Source organism: Pezoporus flaviventris, unplaced genomic scaffold, assembly GCF_033815535.1.
Source record: "Pezoporus flaviventris isolate CSIRO_AGI_PZ_B2104156 unplaced genomic scaffold, CSIRO_AGI_Pfla_v1 ptg000066l, whole genome shotgun sequence".
NCBI classification, from domain to species: domain Eukaryota; kingdom Metazoa; phylum Chordata; class Aves; order Psittaciformes; family Psittacidae; genus Pezoporus; species Pezoporus flaviventris.
Genome location: NW_026892614.1, coordinates 3,629,685 through 3,646,903, shown reverse-complemented (window position 1 = coordinate 3,646,903; position 17,219 = coordinate 3,629,685). Strand labels below are relative to the sequence as shown.

Sequence of the window (17,219 nt, the reverse complement as noted above, 5' to 3'; positions counted from 1 at the left end):
TCCGAATGCCACTACAGCTGCATCCTCTCCCACTAATAAAAGCAAGGCAGCAAGGAGTGAAGTTCTGATGTGCCATCTGCCTTGTGCACAGCTAACTTGTAAGTTCAAGAAGAAAGGGAAACACCTATTTTTTTTCTTCATCCTGAGCATAAGAAAAAACTTGTAAGGCTCCTCTCCCTCAGTCATCCAGAGCTACAGGCAGAGAAAAGGTGAAAGCCAATTATCAGCCAACAGCTTTCCACTCTTGGACCAGTACAAGTTAGAGCAGTGAGGGAAGGCTACCTCTGAACTATTCAGCTATGAGTTACTGCAGTGCAAGTAAGCCTACACTGGGCTGCTTCACTTCCACATCCTTACTGAAGTTTTCCTGAACCAGTATGCTGGAGATGAATGTGCCAACTCTCTTACCATTTCACACTCCCCAGTTTCTCCCTTAGTTTAATGGAAACACTGCAGAAAAGCTTGCCAGAGGCTCTAAAGCATCCAGGATTCCTTTCAGGAATAAGGCCTAGACCCAGCTTGAAAAGCCAGACAGTACACAGCAGATTGTGTGTCTGGAGGAGCAGGATGCTGCTCAGAGCAGTGAGGTGAAGGTCCCAAGGCTGGAAGACATGAGCACAAGCTGCATGAGGGTGGGCTGAACTAGCCTCTTAATAGAAATATCCACAGAAAAACATGCACAAACATGCTGTCCCTGCAGTCAGAACTGCTGTCCCATGGAGCAACATTGGCAGAATGGTGGTAAGAACACAAGGTGCTGTGAAAACATGGGGACAGATACATTTCTGACATCCATGGGAGAAGGGACAGTGAGGTGAGACAGCACCTTGGATCAAGGGAAAAAAAAGAGGGATCAATCTGGAAAATGACAAGGAAGAGCATATGGTTAAATGTCATGCTGTTCTTGAAAATCGCCACAGAAACTGAAGTTCCTGTTCCTCTGGGCTATGGAAAAGGTGTCCAAGACAGACCATGTATCAAAGAGCATTTAAAGTAGGACAGCAGAAAATTGCAAAGAATCCTGCTTTGAGTCTACGACAGGACAGATAAAGGTGTAGAGAACCAACACCACTCTTCTATTACACAAGTATGCTCAAACATAAAACATCACTCAGCACCAACATCAATTTAATTCTTCCCTCTTCAGGACAGGAACAGGGCAGAGACCCCCGGGGTTACATCAGCAAGCAGAAAGAGGGGCAAGGGACAAACTGTGCTGGGAAATCCCAGCTAAACATCAGGCAACAGAACCACTCTTTACTCAAGACAGCCCAGATCTGGCTGGGGGAAGAGCATAGTTCTTCCCACTCTCTGAGGTGCAGTCCATTCAGCTGCCCAGAACTGCAACCCAAAGGACAGATCCCAGGAAACAAAACCAACTCTTCTTCCTGCTGTTCTGTCCTGTTCCTAAGAGGCAGCAGGTTATTATGGCCCTATGCAGCCCCAAAAGTAGTGAAGGAAGCAAGTCCAAGTCTGTGAAACTACAGGGTCAATGCAATGGCTTTGGCTGTTGTGTTCAATACAGCATTGGAAACAACTGGAATGTCTCTGGCAACTCTCTGAAAGGGTGGCATGTTGGGTCCTTCCAATGTGTCCAGGATACCTGCAGGGAACAGGAAAAAGGGGAGAGTAGCAAGAATTAGTTCAGATGCAGATGGCACGTTTCTCCTTGTTTTTCTCTCTGGCCAGGTAGTGGTTGACGGTGGCAGGGCCCAGGACATCCGAAGCACTTGCAGGTAACGGGAGAAAACATCTAGCCCCAAAGACTGAATGGGAATGTACACCTTCATCCAGAGACCACAGGGTATGGATCAGAGCTTCTCCTTGGGGCAGGGAAACTGTGTTCCCAAGAGGAACATAGATCCTTTCACTCTAAGTGCCAGATCCAGTTTCCTACCATTTGACTTAGTTGCAGACACTGCCAGGGATGCTGCTCTGCTGAGGAAGAAAGGTAAAATCCTGTCCCTACTTCATCCCAGCATAGATCCTGCTCTTAGATTGTTTGCTTTCATCCTGAGGTACATTTGCAGATTCACATCAAGAGCTATAGCAAGGGTGCAATGTGGAATTTTTATCATTGAAATGTAAATACAGCCCATGCTTGGCAGAAAACACACATACCGATGTAAGCGTCCTCCAGTCCCTGTCAATTACCCTCTCAAGACTGATAATCAGCCATAGAGTGCCTTGCAGAAAATTGCTTGGAGTATATTTTCTCCTATTTCACCTGCTGAAAAGTTGCAGATCAGGGCTCAGAACCTTCTCTGTGAGAACAGATCCAGGAAAGAACAGTATTTACATCTAAAAGGACTTGTAAAGCTATGCTACAACCCCAAATTATGCAGATTTTTCTAAAATATCATCAACAAATCTGGCTGCCTAAACACATAAAGAGGCTTGCAGAATTTTGTATTTGGGGATGTGGAAACTCTCTGGTGCTGGGGTGGAGGAAGACTTTCTTTTTCTTTTTAAAAGGAGATTGAGACTTTGTTAGGAGAAATCAAGAAGAAACACAGAAAGGGAACCTGAACATGTAGAGCCTGTAAGCAGCACTAACAGGGGAAAATGCAGCTTCTGCTGTGTTGTAAAACACGTGATAAAAAAAGGCGTCACCCCCCTTTTTCCCTCCCCAGGTGGGATGGGCAGGAGAATCAAAGGAATTTAATACCCGTAGGTTGAGATAAGAACAGTTTAATAACTGAAGTACAATACAATACTAATACCAATAATAATAAGGGAAATAACAAGGGGAGAGAATATAAAACTAAAAGGGAAAAAATAAACACAAGTGATGCACAATACAACTGCTCACCACCCACCGATACCCAGCCCGACCCGAGCAGTGATTGGTCCCTTCCGGGTTTATATACTGGGCATGACATGCTGTAGTATGGAATACCCTTTGGGCAGTTTGGATCAGGTGTCCTGTCTCTGCTCCCTCCCAGCTTCTTGCGCCCCTCCTCACTGGCAGAGCACGAGAATGAAAGTCCTCGAGACTGAAAAGTCCTTGACTGGAGTAAGCATTACTTAGAAACAACTAAAAACATCGGTGTGTTACCAGCGTTGTTCTCAGACTAAAGGAAAAACACAGCATGGTACCATCTACTAGGAAGAAAATTAACTCTATCCCAGCCCAGTGGACAGGCACATTTCCAGATCAGAGAAAAGCAACCCAACTTCAGCATGATTCAGGAAAGGACTGGACGTCTGCCTGCAAGAACAGTCAATGCTGTTACACGTCACTTGTGGGGAAAGAATAAGCATCCTGCGTCACAACAAAACTCAGTGCACAGAAACTACCCCTCATTTACTTCCTGCCCTGCTTTGACAGCTTCCTCTAATAAAGCTAGTGGTGGTCATTCCTGGGTTGGAAACTGGCACAGATGCCCTCACGTCAGATCCAAACTGTCCATCCTTTCTCTCAGAGAGAGTAAAACGCAGCTCCTCTTCCCACAGAGGATATGTCTTTTTATCTCCCCTGCTTACCTTCCACCACCTTGTGATAAGCAAAGTGCAGATAGAGGAGGAAAAGCATGTGCAGAGCAGCAAGGGTCCCACACAAGATGAGCCGCTGGGTGTGCCCCACTGTACGTGACACCAGCACAGCAACCTACAAAAGAGGTGGAGATCAGAGACTAGGTAGCTGCTGCCTCTCTGGCACTGCAGTCAGGAGCACGCAGGAGGGTAGGCCAAGTAGTGACAGCCACTGGAACACTGCTCAGAGCCTTTTTCACAGTTTGCACCAACAAATTCAGAGTAATCTAATTTTGTTCTGTGCAGGTGAACCCTGCCTGGTCTCACCAGGAGTACAGGATGTTCAGACAGGACTCCCCATAGCTGTAAGGGAGTAAACCTCCTGCAGTTGTAGTGTCACCTTCATACATCGGAGTGTCAGGCTGCTCTTCATAGCAGCCTAACTGGCTGTGAAATGAATTGCCAGGCCCAAGGAACACAATGCAAACAACATTTCCCTCCCTTTTTTTGTCCCCAGAAGAGGACCCGATTCTACCTGTCCCTTACCATTCGTAGTGTAGAGAGTCCACCAACACCCAACCAGAAGATATAGAAGAGGGAGTGGAAGTGGATATTATAGGTGACAAAGAGGGTGATGCAGTGTCCAAAAAGACCATAGCCCTGACAAAACAAAAATATCCATGTTAGAAGCATCAGTCCCACACAAAGGGCCATTGATCAAGAGCACCAGCAGCCTATTCCTGCAACGCTTCACCAAAGCAAAGCTTCCTAAAACACTCATTCAAGGCCAAAGAGTCAACCAGCACAATAATTTTAAAAGCGCCTCATACCCGGATGATTTCTCAGATTCACAGGGATGTCAGAGATTGCAACAACTTGGGAAACAGAGGAGCCTCTGATTCCAGAAAAATTGAAATCTCCTGGGTTTTGTACCACCATGCTCTCAAATCAGGAAGTGCAAAGCCAAAGAACTGCACAAAGGAACTGACTCTTTGTGCTATCACTGTGCCCAGGATGGGGCAAGTCAGAAGAGCATCCTGGAATTCCAGATTGTCCCAGTGCAGTTACCTGGGACGACCTATTTACAAGGACTTTTCCTGTTCTCTGGGAAGAGCTTGTGCTAGAATACCACACATCTTGGGGCAGCTCCATCTGTACATACCAATAGTGACAGCATCTGCACCATTGTGATTTGGGCATTGCACAGATATGCCAAGAAATAGATGAATGATGAGACGCCCAACCAGTAACCAAAGCAGGTGCCAATGGCTGTGCCCATCAGTGTGCCTTCCCTCTGTGGAGACAGAATTCTGAGGATGAGAACTCGAAGTGACCTGTCAGCACCCAAATTCCACCTCAGAGAGTCCCAGACCCTTTCTAAGTTCAGGGTGACACATTTTAAACACCCTGCTCTCCCAGCAGCAAAGCATCAAGACTTCCCCATCTTTCCTCCCATCCCCAAACCAACAGGTTCTTCTTGAAATCAATCTGCTTTCCAGCAAGATGCTAATTCAGTCATGGAAGAGGTTTCCTCTCCATTTCTAGTGTCATTGTAACAATCCAGAGCCCAGTCAAACCACAACTTATCACTGAGACTCGTACAATGATGGTGTCCGAGGTCTTCATTCCATGCAAAAGGATGGCCACCAGCGTGAAAACCAACATGAGCGGTCCATACAGCTCGCCTGCAATCTTCTATAAGAGGAGACAGATCAGGGAGGGCTTAGTTAGTGCTCTGGAATACCAGGCTCCCCACCACAAGTGATGCGAGAATTGCCTTGTTCGAAGCTTATCACCTAGCTGCCTGAGAAGGAACAGCAGGGTCATGGCTGGCAGGAGCCAGGCAGAATATGTTGTGTGACAAGGACTCTGGGACATATGAAACCCAGAGCTCTGGAACTGTACAAGCACTAAAGGTAGCACACTCAGGTTTGGGACTACTACAGGAAAGGGTTTACCAACATTTTTGGGGAAGTGAGCACCTAACAAACTAAGGTCCTTAATAACATGGACTACTTCAGTTTTACGAGGCGTATGTGGATGTTCACTTGGCCTTGGAGTCTGATTCAGCAAAAGGGAACTCACCTGTGGGAAATTAATCATCTTCACAGGAATCATGGACTCCATCAGTCTGCATCACAGCAAGGCAGGGAATGACATCAGGAGCAGGGAGGACAAGAGAATGGTTAACAAAATACTTCAAAAGTAAAAGACGCCAAACACCCGTTACCAGTGTTTTCTGTTGTGGGACAGAGACGTCCTTCTAAAGGGTAACATAAAGTAACTAAAGGAAAAAACCTGACCATCAGTGGGTTAACCTTGCTGGAGGGGATTCAGTGAAAACATTTAGGGATCCACTTGCAGATGAGAGACTGACAAAGAGGAAGCAAGGAGCCTTTTTTCATGGTGCCTGACAGAACTTTGCCTTTTTGGACATAGCCATGATGCAAACCCAAGAGAAGCCACATAATGTGCCCAAAGCCCTTTTTTCCTCCCTGAGCAGCAATGCTGAATGACAAGCGACCAGGCTGCCAACCCACCTCGGGCCCCCCATTAAGGACACTGGGACACAGGCATCTGAGCCTTCCTGCAAGGGTGGCAACCCGCCCCATGTTGTCGTCTTTGTGGGGGCAGCTAGCCTTTCCCTGCCCCCCGGTGGAGACAGCCCAGGCCGGGCCTTGCCCACCTGGCTCGCACTTGGATGGGCTCCACATCGAAGTAGGGCCGGAGGATATCGATGTTGGCGTAAAGGCTGAAGGCCCTGGTGGCTTGCCTCTTCCCCACCTGCCACATCTGCGGACAAAAGGCAGCTGGCAGCGGGCTGGCGGCCGGGCAGGCAGGGTGCTCCCGGGGCAGCCCGGGGCCGCGCTCACCTGATCAGCCACCTGCCGGCCCAGCTGGCCCCGCAGCCCCTTCATGCCCAGGAACTCCCCGTCCTCCTCCTCCGCGGCCCCCGCCTCGCCTTCCTCCTCTTCTTCCTCCTTCATGCGCTGGTGCATCTCCCCCATGTCCTCAAAGCTGGAGCCCGATGTGTCGTCCATGTTCTCCATGTCGATGACGGCGGAGCCGCCACCCTGCGCCGGGGCAGACAACGTCAGCGCCCGCTCGGCACCCCCGCTGTGGGGCCCCACAACACCCCCGCCACTCGCAGCCCGGCCCCACCTGCATGTTGTCCTCGAAGCCGCCCCAGTCGCCGGCGGTGCCGCCCCTGCTGCCGCCCGCCGCCGCCGCCGCCGCCGCCGCGGACATGGTGCCCGCGCTGGCCGCAGCCGCTCGCCAGCCCCGCAGCACCCGGATGTGACGTTGGCGGCGGAAAGGCGCCCACTCTCTCGCGAGGCCGCGCTTCGGGAGGGTGAGCGGTGCCGCCATCTTGTGTGTGGCGCAGGGCGGGGAAGGGTGCAGAGCGGCGGGGGAGCGACAAGGCGGCCGGGTGAGGGGTGCGGGGCGGCGAGGCGACGACAGGGACCCGGGGCCGGGCGGCCAGGGAACTCCGCGCTCCCCTGGAGCAGCGAAGCCACGCATGGGCGGGCGGAGACCAGTCACGTGGCGGGGAGCACCGCCCCCTGCGCCCCGCGCTGGCGGTGGCGGCGGCCATGGCGGCCAAGCGGCGCACGGAGGAGATGCGGGACCGCGTGGTGCTGGGCGAGTTCGGCGTCCGCAACGTGAGCCGCTGGTTCGGGGCGGCGCGGCGCGGTGCGGGATCCCCGACCCCCCTCACGGCCCCGCCTGTCTGCCTCCTCGCAGGTCCACACCACCGACTTCCCCGGCAACTACTCCGGCTACGATGACGCGTGGGACCAGCGGCGCTTCGAGCAGGTGGGTGCCCGTGGTGGTGATGGGGCGGGGGGTGCCCCGCCGTGCCCTGGGTGACCCTCCGCGCCCGGCCCCTGCAGGCGTTCCGCGTGGACGTGATCCGCGAGGAGGGGGACGCGCTAGAGTTCGACATGGTGGGCATCGACGCCGCCATCGCCAACGCCTTCCGCCGCATCCTGCTCGCCGAGGTACTGCTGCTGCCCGGCCCGGGGGTGGCGGCCTGGGAGCTGTGGCGGGGACGCTTGCATGATGGGGAGCGGGGAAGGCCCTGCCTTACGTCAGCCCTTGCGGGCAGCTTCTGGGATTGAAAGAGAAGCGCAGGTTCGTTCTGCACTCGTGCCAGGAGCCTAGGGAGTAAGAGCTTTAGCAGCACGGCCAGTAGTGCTTGTTGCTTCTAAGGGAGTTGTTGGTAGTGACTGTGCATCAGTCTGCCCCTTCACCTCTTGTGATCATCTGTTTAAAGAAAGCCAACCTAAGGAATCATAGAATGGCCACAGAATGGTTTGAGTTGGAAGAGACCTTAAAACTCATACAGTGCCCATCCCCATGCCACAGGCAGGGCACCTTCCATTGGACCAGGTTGCTCAAAGCCCTGTCCAACCTGGCCTTGAACACTGCCAGGGAAATGGCTGTAAGTGTATTGGGCAGCCTGGTTTGGCAGAAATGCCACTGAAAATAGTTTGCAGGGCAGTTATTTATGGAAGACAAGGGACACTGGCTTGGTGCTGTGTTGGTGTGTAATTCAGCTGTCATGTTGACTTGATCTCCTGTCTTCCTGAGGTGCCAACAATGGCTGTAGAGAAAGTCTTTGTGTACAACAACACATCCATTGTGCAGGATGAAATTCTGGCTCATCGCTTGGGCCTCATCCCTATACGAGCAGACCCACGACTCTTCGAATATAGAAACCAAGGTGAGAGTCTTGGATCAAACAGAAATATTGGAGGGTCATGTAAACTGAGCAGATTCCACAGAGGCTCATGCTGTTCTCCCCTTCCCAGGAGATGAGGAAGGCACAGAAATTGATACTCTGCAGTTCCAGCTGAAAATAAAATGTAGCCGAAACTCTCAGGCAGCCAAGGAATCATCTGATCCTAATGAATTATATTTCAATCACAAAGGTGAGAGCTCTCCTAAAATAGATGCTTTTTTTTTTTTTTCCCTTTTTTTGGTCTTGGGATACAGGAATTGGTCTGTTTTCTCAGCCCTGTGAGCTGAGAGATCTGATACCCTCATTTTGCTGAACTTTTTTGCCATCTCCAGTCCTGTCCAGGTCAGTGATCTGTTTTGAGACAGCACTGGCTGATGCTGTGGCTTCTCTTTGCAGTGTACAGTAAACACATGACATGGGTGCCCTTGGGGAATCAGACAGACCTCTTTCCAGATGCTGACTTTCGACCTGTTCATGATGACATCCTCATTGCACTGCTGCGACCTGGCCAGGAAATAGATGTGCTTATGCACTGTGTCAAGGGTATAGGTTAGTCCTGGGGCAAGTGGGAGGACGAATGTGAGTGCTTGGACTAGGGCACAGCTGTGTGAAGGGGAAGGGTGGAGAACTGGCTTTCCCCCATGAACTTGGGCCCTGGCATCCTTGTACTCCCCTGAGGCCTGCCTTCATCTTTGATGCTTAACTCTTCTTGCAGGTAAGGATCATGCCAAGTTTTCTCCTGTGGCCACAGCTAGTTATCGACTGCTTCCTGACATTACGCTCCTGCAGCCTATTGAGGATGAGGCAGCTGAGATGTTGCAGAAGTGCTTTTCCCCTGGAGTCATTGAAATCCAGAATATCAAGGGTACTTTCTTCCTGCTCTGAGTGCCTTGTTCTTTACAAGCTTTAGCACAGGCCACATAGAGACCAGAGTCAAACCTTGTAGAGACAAAACCACATTGTAATGTTGACTTGCTGATCAGCAACCTTTTGTGCTATTCTGAACCTGGTTTTATGGATCAGTGGTTGTCACATGCAGATGTGTTGGGTCACAAACTGGGATCTCCCTGAAATGCTAAGGCATTGGGTGCCTGTCCTCAGAGCTCTGCAGCTGCTGTCTGCAGCTTCCAGTGCTGTTTATAAGCCTGGGTAGAGTTTGCTCTTGTGGAAAAGACGTCTTGTGTGCTGCCCAGGGATAGGGCACATACAAGCTTTGTGTTTGGGTTGGAACTGTTTAAGAGACGAGTTTTGTCAGGTTGAAGTTTTCCTTTTGGGGACATGCCAATTCCTTATAGTGGTGGCTTCACTGCCTTTGCTGATGGGGCGTGCATGTTTGAGGGGTAAACGCCTGCTGTGTCCACAAGGAGCCCGTCTGCTGCAGGCACCCATCTTGTTTCATCTTTTCCCCCGTAGGAAAAAAGGTGGCAAGAGTAGCCAATGCACGGCTGGACACGTTCAGCAGAGAAGTTTTCCGACATGAGAGTCTGAAAAACCTTGTGCGCCTGGCAAGAGTACGGAATCATTACATCTGTGAGTGCCCCGTGCTCCACAGAACAGAGAGCCCTGCTGTGTTTTGTCCAAGCAAGCAGAGACTGCCAGCACATATAGCTGGGGCTCTGCCTTCCCCTCACCCGCCATATCATCAGCATTCCTACATTCGTATTCCACTGAGCAGCTACTGAGGTTGCAGTTTGGTGTTGCTTTGGGATTTAATGTGTGCTTCCTGCCTGCAAGTGTAACCTCTTCTCTGCCTGTGATGATGATGAGGGTTGTTGGAAGTGTGGTGTAAGGGAAGATGAGGGACAGAAATGCTGGAGCCAGGTATAGGCTGAAGCTGCCTAGTGGCTGTGCTGACTTGTGTCTCTGTGCAGTTTCAGTGGAGTCAACGGGTATCTTGCCTCCAGATGTGCTGGTGAGTGAAGCCATCAAGATACTGATGGGAAAGTGTCAGCGCTTCCTGAATGAGCTGGACTCAGTACCTATGGAGTGAGCAGGCTGGGAAGCATATCCCTGCACTGTTGTTCTGGGCTTCTGCCACCTGCCTGCAGGGTGATGCCTCTTGCAAGGGCAAGAGGGGCAAGATGGGCTTGTTAAGAGTCCTAGGACCACTTTGAATTTGCTGTTAGTAACGAGCCTCAGTGAGGAGATGCACTAAAATAAAGGCTTTTCTTTACAGCGGTCTCCTTCTGTGCTGTTCACAATTGAGACTAATACACAGAAAAGAAAGTGGCTGCAGGTCTAAAGATGAATAGCAAGTATTCATTTTAGATTGCATGCAGCATGTGAAGAGGACTGACATGGCAATGTAGTAAAGGACTTCTCAGCAGGTCAGTGAGATTTAACACATCAGTATCAGTGCAGGACTGTTGAAGGTATCTCAGACCATCTCTGGGGTAGTTAATGTGGTAGATAAAAGGCTGTATTGTCAAGAGGGCTGGGCCACCTCTCCTGTGAAGAAAGAGTTGGGGAGACTCCAGGGAGACCTTACTGTGGCTTTTCAGTATACCGGGGGGGGCATGGAGGAAGACTTCTTACCAGGACCGGTAGTGACAGGACAAGCAACAACATTTTTACACTAGAAGAGGGTAGACTGAAATTGTACATAAGACATTTTATACAGGGAGGGTGGTGGCAAAATGTTGGAACAGGTTGCCCACAAAAGCTGTGGATGCCCCATTCCTGGAAGTGTTGGACTGGGCTTTGAGCAACCAGATCTCGTGAAAGATATCCCTGCCCACAGCAGGGTGGAAGGTGTGTGGATTAGATGGGCTTTACCATTCCTTTGCAGCCTATGATTCTCTGATGCAGTACTGGGCTTCTCTGTGCAAAGGTGGGGTTTAAAACCATAGAATCATAGAATAGTTAGGGTTGGAAAGGACCTTAAGATCATCTAGTTCCAACCCCCCTGCCATGGGCAGGGATACCTCACACTAAACCATGTCACCCAAGGCTTTGTCCAACCTGGCCTTGAACACTGCCAGGGATGGAGCATTCACAACCTCCCTGGGCAACCCATTCCAGTGCCTCACCACCCTAACAGGAAAGAACTTCCTCCTTATATCCAATCTAAACTTCCCTTGTTTAAGTTTTAACCCGTTACCCCTTGTCCTATCACCACAGTCCCTAATGAAGAGTCCCTCCCCAGCATCCCTATAGGTCCCCTTCAGATACTGGAAGGCTGCTATGAGGTCTCCATGCAGCCTTCTCTTCTCCAGGCTGAACAGCCCCAACTTCCTCAGCCTGACTGCCCCTTCTCAAACATCTCGAGCATTTCTCCCTGGATGCTAGATAACTGTTCTCCCTTCCAGTGACTGAATGTACAGTGGGTTGACCTTGAAGCAGAACTGGATAGTGGAGGGCAAGTGACAGTCAAAGGCCTGGCTTCACCCAGGGAAGCCTGGGAGAACTTACATGCTCATCTCAGTGGCGAGCACTATTGTTTGTGAGCACGAGGTAGTTCTTGTGAAAGTTGCTCTGAACAAGCAGATGAAGGGTGTGGAACTTCAGAGAAGGGGTGGGAGTACTGTTGTGTCCCAGTTGCTTAAGTCGGTTCTCACAACAGTAGAATTTAGGGTAGCAAATTGTACTTCTTCTGTACCTGTTTCACTGGAATATAGTTACTTACACTGTAAAAATCCAGGCAGGTGTTAGTAGTCTGGAGTGGTTCATCCTCTCCCTGATAATATATGTTGACTACCAGCAAAGGTGCTCCCTTTTCGGTAGCTGGAATAAGAAGTGCTGAACTAGGAATAGGAAGGCAGTCTGGGCAGGGAAGGTCTCAGATGTTGCCAAAATAAACAGAAGGGTAAAAATGAAACATGACGCCATGTGTATGAAACTGGAATAGCTTTACTGACATCCAGAGGTGTAACACAACCAGTTCAGAGACAGCTTCGGATTTAAACATTCCTACAAAAAAGGTTCTAAAAACCATTTAAAAAAACCCCCTTGTGTCTAGCATGAAGTCACAGAATGTTAAAAATATCACAACACAATAAATACACCCAGCCTTTGCTAGAGCCAGGAGCCATGTTAGCTCAGAGGTTAAAAACATTTGAGGCCAGGAGGAAAGTGGAGGGTGCTGGTGGCACAGGAAGGGCAGGAAGGTGAGTGGATTCCCAAGGCCTGCTCTTCCTTTCTGTACTCCCAACCCCAGGTCTTCTATCCAGTCTGGCCAGGTGGAGACACCACCTTAACTGCCCTCCACAGTTTATCACTTGTTCTGTCGCCTGGCTGGCAAAACTGCCAGATAGCTGTGGACAGACCCTCCCAGCTCCTGTGCTAACACCAGGACAGGTCAAGTGAATCATTTGCCATGTCAAGAACCACCAGCTTTGTAGACTGGAGTGGCTTGATAGAGTCCCACCTCATCTAAAACCCAGTTTCTGACCTGACTCCCCCCTGTAAACTGCAGTATAAACCCACCCCGCCAGCCCCACTGTACAATTCTCCAAGAAGTACCAGACTGGGTAAAAACACAGGCTACTGTCACCTCCACAGCAACAGGGTAAGGAGATCCCTTTTGGTTTGCAGGTGCTTCAGATATTGGTCCAGGTTTTGTGTACCCTGCACTGGCCATGTTCTAGTCTACAGGGCATGGTAAAAAGATAAAAAAAAACAAACTGTCCTGCTCCCCCTGAGAGATGTCCAAGAAAGGCTGGCACAAAGGAAAAGCCTTCGGTTTGGCTCTGGGTAGAACAAGCTCTATGATCATATATATACATGTATGTATGTATATATATGTATGCCAACGTCTGCCTCTTTCTAGAGAGCAGCTGCACCTTAGAAAGGCCGATCTCGAGGGAGATCCTAGAGCACTGCTAGGCTTCCTGGCACACAGCCCTCAGCCCAAGGCTCAGCGTCCTGGAGGGAAACGGATCCGATCCATCAGAACACCAGTCCACTGGGGACAAGTGCTGACAGGCATGACAGGAGTGTCCGATGTCTCCCTACAAAGCCTGGCTGCTGGCGCCCAGAGGAAAAGAAGGGTAACCCCTTTCCACACAGCGCACTACTCTGCCCTTTGCATAAATCCTAAACCCCAAGGGATGAAGAGGTGGAGCAAAAATCACCCAAGTCTACAGGATGACCAGGTTTTACCTAACGGAGTCTATGGGCTCAGCTCCCACCTTGCAGAGAAGCACAGGCCTAAAGATGCTCATCAGTGGAGGGGAAGGAAGCAGGGAAAGCTTAATAGACTGGTTCATATGCCACCACAGGTCCCATCCCAGTGTAAGGAGGAGAATGGGACAGGACCCATAAGGGGCTTTATTCAGATGAATGCTTGTGGAGGCGATGATGAGAAGAATCTAATGTGCTTACTATGAGGAGAGACAAAATATAAGGTAGGAGAGGAGACGGTTGCAGTGTCCCAGGCTCAGGACTCAAAGAGTACAGTGAGGCTCTCTCCATCCTCATTTTCTAGCACATCCGGCTCCAGTGATGGCTTGACTTTTTTGAAGAGAGATGGGAGGTTCCGGATATGAACCTCCTTGCGGAACTGCTCCCCAAGGGGCTTCTGCAGAGGACAGACAGGCAGACATCAGTCATCACTCCCTTCATCCCCCTACTCAGCTCAGGGGTAGCCTGCTTGCAGATCAGAGGCAGACCCCAGATTCTGAGCAGTCCCTAGGCCCAAATTCCATGTACTCATTTTGGGGCATCTTGGGCCTGGTCCCTCCCAAGTGTCGGGACACTGGGTAACCACCAGTGCACCAGCTGCTAATTCAGTGCCACCAGGCTCGAACACTAGCACCCTCACAAGAGCCCAGCAGCCACCTAGCAGCTTCATTCAAACATTCTAACACCCTGTTTCCCAGGCACCCTTTTCGAAGGTATCCCCTGCCTCTCAGTGAGAAGTCATTGCTGGAGGGGCTGCTCAGCCTGTGCTGCCATCCCTGCTGTACCTCCAAGTTAAAGAGAGACACAATAAACACTGAGAACATGCTACAACAGCCTCCTAGCTGGGAAGGGAGGCAGCTGGGGAGAGGCAGATAGGCAGGCTGGCCACCCCATCACTCTACAGCATACAGGTGTGAAATGAAACAGGTTCATTTTCCTTCAGGATTATCACCTACCCCAATGCAACCTGTGATGAGGCGCTTGAAATGATCCTTCCGGCGCTTGTCTGCCACCTTCTGCAGTGTTGGGTTGAGGAGCTTTGAATCAAACTGCTCCAAAGAGTCCCTCTGGATGTCTGGGATCTGCTCCATCACTGCCTTCAGCTCAGTGTAGCGAGGGCGCTGCAGGGAGAAGTATGGTTAACACAGTTCTGTTAGAGTTCTAGAGAAACAGCCCTGCCCTCCTTGGGGGAACAATAACTCCTCTGCCCCCCACAAGCAGGCATGGGATTAATTTTCCACCACTCTCCAGCCAACCTGGCATCTGGATAAAGAGCAGCATTTCTCACCAAGGCCTCGTAGATTTGGAAAGCCAGGTGGACAAGAGCTGCCATGCAGCCATTGTGCTGCCCGTGTGTCTGTAAGCCTTTCAGCACACTTGCGAAGAACCAGGACACGGCATCGGGCAGAAGGTTTCCTTGAAGCACCTGGGGAAAAGGCACTGTCAGCACGGGGGCAGGATACTGATACATGATTGCCCTTCCTCAGCAGCTCAGTCTGCCCAAGAGAGGTGCCCAGGGGTGAAGCAGTCACACTTGGCACCACGTTCAAGTGCTTCCTCTCCCAACCCTGCCAGAACTAAGCCCTTCTTCCTCCCAGAGGTACCTGTTTGAGCAGCGGCCAGCAAAGCTGTGTTGTGGTTCTTTGGCAGGACAAGGTGTCTTTCCAGGACAGGGATGTGTAGGCAGTGATCAGCAGTGCTGTGCAAACTTCCTGAAAAGGAGTCAAGAGAGGGAAACCAGTCAGAGGAACTATTTGCCACTTTCAGGGTTCAAATCTGAAGGGAGCCAAGAAGCAATCCAGGGGCTCTGCAGGAGCTCCTCAGGGCTACCTTCTGAGAATCCTGCATGCTGCTGCTCCAGCTGAAGGTGCTCAAAGGCACCCATTGAGCACCACAGCCATAAGGAACCACGGTCCCACGGTCAAGCCCTGGAAAGGCCCTGGAGCACTCATCGGCTGCTGCTCTCAAGTCACTACAAAACCTTCCAAGGCATCCAGAGCAGAGGACAGAGGTACTGGGATGAAGGTACCGGCACAGTGGATTGTGTTAACACTGTGGCTCCTGGGCCAGCTCTGGCAGGTTTTTACAGGAAAAAAGAGCCACTGGATAAAGTTCTTCCTTGTGAAGGCTGGAGCACAGGAGGGAACCAGAGCCCTGGGGGCTGAATGCCCAAGGCCTTCCCCACAGAAGGGCAAAACATTGTAGCTGCGTATTACACTGGATCCCAACCACCATTTGTTTTGTGGCTTCTGCAACCATTAACAAGGCCCTTGCAAAACCCACCTATGTTCCCAAGAGAAGATTCTCACACTGGGGAATGCTCCAGCAGCCCAGCAATCTGTAGCAGCGTCTGGCTGAACCACAGGCAAGCACGACACAGAGCACAGAGAAAGGGTGGTGGAAATCAGAGCCTGCTCTCTTACCTCTTGTGTCATCAGACACTTCCCGAGCTCGGTGAGCTCTGCGCTGGCAGGGGGAGTCACCTCCGTGGCCATGGCCTCATCATCTGCAGAGCAGAGCAAAGGCAACACTGTGAGCGTGGCCTCCCAGGACTGAGGAAGACATGGGAGCACCATGAGAACTAAGCTGGCAGGCAGCACGCAGGACCAGTATGCTGGCACAGCTCCTCATAACATCCTTCTCCAAGCAGAAAGCACCCACCCTTTGTGGGTCAGGAAGGGCACCCAACTAGCTACCTCCAGCCTTGGGAAGGCTGTTCATATCCCCCTTTTCTTGGTACCTTAAGAATTAGCTGCCCCAACATGCTACCTGTGAACTCCACAGCACATTTGTTCCTAGGTTAGACCAGGTTTTAATGTGGCCCCGGACACACTGGGCAGGACAGAGCTGAAGGTTACCAAACCTATACCCCTCACCCAGAACTTCCAGCAAAAGGCCAGCCATGCCCTCAAGAAATGCTTGAGGAAATGGGAAAAGGCTTGTATGCACCAAGGGTGGGAAAGACAAAGTAGGCATTTACTCACCATCTCCATCTACAGCAACTGCAGTGTTATGCTCAACACCTTTCTTAGAAACACAGCAAACAGCTGCAAAAACAGTTGCAGGTCAGAGGAGCAGGAAACAGAAGATGCTACTTCAGAACATGCAAAGATTATCCTAAGAGTGTGATGGGCTCACAGCTGCTGCAAGCTCCCCCAGCTCTTACACAGCACCTGAAGAATCTGAAAGGCCAGTTTAAAAGCCAAATACTGCACTGCCTGTAAGGCTGGAACACCCCACCCGCAGCATCCTCCCACAGTGGAACCTGCTGCACGGGGGCTGCTCCAAACAGCTGAGAACCAGAAACATGCAAAACCATTCGAAGCCTAAACCTGAGAACATCACCATCTGAAGGCAACAAGGCCAATCAAGAAAGGAGAGAGAAGGCTGAGGAGCTGTGATCTCTATGCAGAGATTCCTAGCCTCTCTGCTCAAAGCCACACTGTTAAAAACATGATGTTGGAGAAATGGAATGCAGAGAAGGGAGACTGCCTCAGCAGGGGGAATTTCCCCTTCTGTCTGGCAATGGCCAGCAATAAAACTGCTCTACACTCAGGTAGTCAACAAACTGATGTCCCATATTGGGCTCCAGGGCACAGAAGGGCAGAACCCAGATTCCAAAGGAGGACTGGACTCCTACAGGGGCAATGCCAGAACAATGGAGCCATAAATGCTGAGAAAACGGAAGAAACACTCTTCTCAAGGTTTTTAACTGATTTCTTATTAGGTTTTAGCTAAGACTTTGGCAGGGTTAACTGTCACACCTGGCTTCTAAGGATTATGTTAAATAGTACTGACTATTATAGTTAATTTTTACTGCACATTGGAAATTCCTTTTGTTCTCTCCAGGGCAAACTTCCCAAATATCCCAGGGGACTCA

At 50.7% G+C, this 17,219-nt stretch overlaps 3 protein-coding genes across 10 annotated transcripts in view; 1 reads left to right on the top strand and 2 right to left on the bottom strand.

Annotated features, from left to right (window-relative positions):
- Positions 1–1,111: 1,111 nt before the first annotated feature.
- Positions 1,112–6,858, bottom strand: YIPF3 (Yip1 domain family member 3). Its single transcript, XM_061470998.1, has 9 exons — positions 6,637–6,858; positions 6,348–6,548; positions 6,161–6,267; positions 5,560–5,605; positions 5,077–5,169; positions 4,637–4,768; positions 4,021–4,134; positions 3,487–3,610; positions 1,112–1,603 (listed from the first exon to the last, which is right to left on the bottom strand). Exons 1-9 carry the CDS (start codon positions 6,841–6,843, stop codon positions 1,482–1,484), a joined length of 1,146 nt encoding a protein of 381 aa, XP_061326982.1. The 5' UTR covers positions 6,844–6,858; the 3' UTR covers positions 1,112–1,481.
- On the top strand, positions 6,768–10,391 carry POLR1C (RNA polymerase I and III subunit C). 5 transcript variants are annotated; one of them, XM_061471003.1, is made up of 9 exons: positions 6,768–6,904; positions 7,219–7,290; positions 7,368–7,475; positions 8,068–8,200; positions 8,262–8,408; positions 8,615–8,767; positions 8,934–9,083; positions 9,632–9,748; positions 10,090–10,391. In XM_061471003.1, exons 3-9 carry the CDS (start codon positions 7,419–7,421, stop codon positions 10,206–10,208), a joined length of 876 nt encoding a protein of 291 aa, XP_061326987.1. In that variant the 5' UTR covers positions 6,768–6,904; positions 7,219–7,290; positions 7,368–7,418; the 3' UTR covers positions 10,209–10,391. The 5 variants fall into 5 exon arrangements, with proteins under 5 accessions (XP_061326987.1, XP_061326983.1, XP_061326986.1 ...); XM_061470999.1 differs by lacking the exon at positions 6,768–6,904 and adding an exon at positions 6,980–7,147 and having other exon boundaries at positions 8,289–8,408; XM_061471001.1 differs by lacking the exon at positions 6,768–6,904 and adding an exon at positions 6,986–7,136 and having other exon boundaries at positions 8,289–8,408.
- A 1,656-nt stretch (positions 10,392–12,047) lies between these two features.
- Positions 12,048–17,219, bottom strand: part of XPO5 (exportin 5) — a 29,531-nt gene continuing 24,359 nt past the window's right edge. For all 4 annotated transcript variants that reach the window (XM_061470977.1, XM_061470980.1, XM_061470981.1 and 1 more), the window contains 6 exons: positions 16,324–16,386; positions 15,763–15,845; positions 14,944–15,051; positions 14,628–14,765; positions 14,296–14,460; positions 12,048–13,736 (listed from right to left, as the gene is read on the bottom strand). In XM_061470977.1, the coding sequence (XP_061326961.1) occupies positions 13,596–13,736; positions 14,296–14,460; positions 14,628–14,765; positions 14,944–15,051; positions 15,763–15,845; positions 16,324–16,386 (698 nt within the window). In that variant the 3' untranslated portion in view covers positions 12,048–13,595. The remainder of the gene's footprint in view (positions 13,737–14,295; positions 14,461–14,627; positions 14,766–14,943; positions 15,052–15,762; positions 15,846–16,323; positions 16,387–17,219) is intronic.

Coding starts and splice junctions, on each gene's coding strand:
- YIPF3 (XM_061470998.1), bottom strand. CDS start 6,843: ATGGCGGCACCGCTCACCCTCCCGAAGCGCGGCCTCGCGAGAGAGTGG. Junction 5,170..5,559: donor AGATGATTAATTTCCCACAG/GTGAGTTCCCTT, acceptor CTCCTCTTATAG/AAGATTGCAGGCGAGCTGTA. Junction 3,611..4,020: donor GACTCTCTACACTACGAATG/GTAAGGGACAGG, acceptor CCTCTTTTGTAG/GTTGCTGTGCTGGTGTCACG.
- POLR1C (XM_061470999.1), top strand. CDS start 6,995: ATGGGCGGGCGGAGACCAGTCACGTGGCGGGGAGCACCGCCCCCTGCG. Junction 7,476..8,067: donor GCCGCATCCTGCTCGCCGAG/GTACTGCTGCTG, acceptor TGTCTTCCTGAG/GTGCCAACAATGGCTGTAGA. Junction 8,409..8,614: donor ATTATATTTCAATCACAAAG/GTGAGAGCTCTC, acceptor TTCTCTTTGCAG/TGTACAGTAAACACATGACA.